General features: G+C 44.3%; 1 protein-coding gene across 1 annotated transcript; it reads left to right on the forward strand.

The window, feature by feature from the left end:
• The first annotated feature begins 212 nt into the window (after nucleotides 1–212).
• Nucleotides 213–1,571, forward strand: LOC118222790 (general transcription factor II-I repeat domain-containing protein 2-like). The gene has a single exon (XM_035408636.1). The coding sequence runs from the start codon at nucleotides 213–215 to the stop codon at nucleotides 1,569–1,571; it is 1,359 nt and encodes a 452-aa protein (XP_035264527.1).
• The last annotated feature ends 1,253 nt before the right edge of the window (nucleotides 1,572–2,824 follow it).

The raw sequence follows: 2,824 nt of genomic DNA on the forward strand, positions 1-2,824 counted from the left end.
GAATAATGGCAAAAAGGTTGGGTAAGAGAAAAATTGATTCAGAATGCAGGGTATTTAACCCGCAGTGGACACACGATTATTTTTTTGTTCAATTCAAAGAAAAGGCTGTTTGTCTCGTCTGTCAAGAGACGGTGGCGGTATTCAAAGAATACAACCTGCGCCGACATTATGAATCCCGTCACAAAGACAAGTATGCTAGCTTGCAAGGCCAAATGCGAGCAGAAAAAATCTCAAAGCTAAAAACTGGACTGTTAGCTCAGCAGACTACATTTGTACGGCAAACTCAGCTGAACCAAGCATCAGTTCGGGCCAGCTTCCGTGTTGCTCAGCTGATAGCAAGCTGCGGTAAACCTTTCACTGAAGGAGAGTTTGTCAAGAAATGTTTGAATGTTGTCGTGGAGGAGGTCTGTCCCGAGAAGAAAGATGTCTTTAATGCCGTGAGTCTGTCGGCAAGTATAATTACCAGACGCGTTGAAGAAATTGGGGGTAATGTGTATGCCCAGCTGCAGCAGAAGACTAAAGATTTTGACTTTTTTTCATTAGCACTGGATGAGAGCATGGACGTGCAGGACACCGCGGAGCTTCTTATTTTTATTCGTGGAGTTACCGCAAACTTTGAGATGTGCGAGGAGCTGGCAGCCCTACAAAGCCTGAAAGGCACTACGACTGGGGAGGATATTTTCGACAAAGTATGTCAAACCATGCAACAGTTGGATCTGGACTGGGCAAAGCTTGCCAGCATCACGACTGACGGGGCCCCTAGTATGGTGGGCGCGTCTCGGGGTTTAATAGGACGCATGAACCGGGAGATGGAAGAACGGGGTCTCACCGCCCCGCTACAAGTACACTGCCTAATTCACCAGCAAGCGCTGTGCTGCAAAGTGTTGAAGTGGGATTCTGTCATGAAGGTTGTGGTATCGTGCATAAACTTCATCAGAGCAAATGGACTTAAACACAGGCAGTTCCAACAATTCCTGTCTGAACTGGAGTCTGCGTACGGAGATGTGCTGTACTACACAGAGATCCGATGGTTGAGCCGCGGCAAAGTTTTGAGGCGTTTTTACGAGCTGCTACCTGAAATTAACGCATTTCTTCAGTCAAAAGGCAAAACGGTCCCAGAGCTGATCGACCCAGCATGGAAATGGCACCTCGCATTTTTAACAGACGTGACAGAAATGCTGAACGGCCTTAACTTGCAGCTACAAGGGAAGGGGAAACTCATTTGCGACATGTATTCCCACATAAAAGCATTTGAGGTGAAACTAGCGCTGGTTTTGGAACAAGTGAAAAAGCACAACTTCACCCATCTCCCTGCTACCCAAAGCTTTTCTGCAGAGAAGCCAGCTGTCGCGTTCCCAGGTGAAAAGTGTGTGGAAGCACTGGAAATGCTGAAGGCGGAGTTCGGTGTACGATTCCGTGAACTACATGTTCATGCAAAAGAAATCCGTCTTTTTCAGAACCCTTTTGTTGCCGACATCGATGAAGCCCAGCCTTCTTATCAGTTTGAGCTGGCCGAGTTACAGAACTTCAGATGTTCTGAAAGACGCATTCAAGCCCAACAGTCTCATTGACTTCTATGCCGCCCTCCCAAATGACACCTACCCTAACATAAAAAAACACGCAATGAAGATGTCCACACTTTTTGGCAGCACGTACATCTGCGAGCAAACCTTTTCACGCATGAAACTCCTGAAAACTCCAATGAGATCAAGATTGACAGATGAACATTTGCATCAGTGTTTGAGACTGGCTGTGACTAGAATGGAACCGGACATTCAACTTCTCACCAGCCAGATGCAGGCCCACAATTCACACTGATGAACATACAGTACATAGGTAAGCTCACTTTTCTGACTTAAATTAGTCATTCTGAGTATGAACAAATATAATCATAATAAAATCTATTGGGATAAAATCCATCTCCACAACCATACTGGTATTGAAATGTATTGTGCTGTGTAGGTGCTGTATCACTTAGTTCGGTTTCTTAGCCTGCTTGCTTTGTGGTTTTCAGAGGGAAGTTGATGAGAGAGAGCCTACAGTGGTGTCTACTGGGCTAGCCTATGGAACCTACAAAACTGGATTATAAGGAAAGAACACAAGAACTTTGAGAGACATTTGAGATTCTGCTCTGACAAGTGAAGTTGAACTTTTACCTAGGATTGTGCACGGCACAGCATAACTTTCTTTCTGTGAAGAACCCAGAGAGGGTTATTTGATTTTTATTGATTTCATAAATAGTGTTATTAGCCTATATATTTTCTGCGTTATTTTATTCTGTGAAGAACCCAGAGAGGGTTATTTGATCTCAGAAAGGGTTATTAATATTTGGATATGTGTGGTGCGCTGGAGTGTCAGCATGTTTTCTGGAAAACAATAAATGATTACATTTAGGGACCCCTGCGATTGTCACACTTTTTCTGTTAGAAACTGACCCTGGCCCCCCATCAGAGAAGGGAAAAGTTATGTGGCCCTCACTGGAAAAAGTTTGGGGACCCCTGATTTAAGTTCTTTGTTCCCTTGACTCGGGTGCTGGTTCCTTGTGTTTGTTTCCTACTTGTGTTTGATTTGACCATATGTACCTGCCTGTGTTTTTGACCTGCTTGTGCTTCTGCCACTTGTTTTCTGTGCTTGTGAAGTTCTGTTTTTTGTATTCTTTTAGTTTTTGTTATATGCCCCTCATGGCTCTTTGTTCGTTCTGTTTTCTGTTAGTAAAGTCTTGTTTGTATCGACATTTTTGAGTTTCGTGTTTTTCCCCACTCTGCGCCTGGGTCCTAGCCCCCGTACCGTGACAACTTCAGTATTGTTATGACCCAACTTGTCC

The sequence above is a fragment of the Anguilla anguilla genome, chromosome 3 (assembly GCF_013347855.1).
Source record: "Anguilla anguilla isolate fAngAng1 chromosome 3, fAngAng1.pri, whole genome shotgun sequence".
In the NCBI taxonomy this organism is placed as follows: Eukaryota; Metazoa; Chordata; class Actinopteri; order Anguilliformes; family Anguillidae; genus Anguilla; species Anguilla anguilla.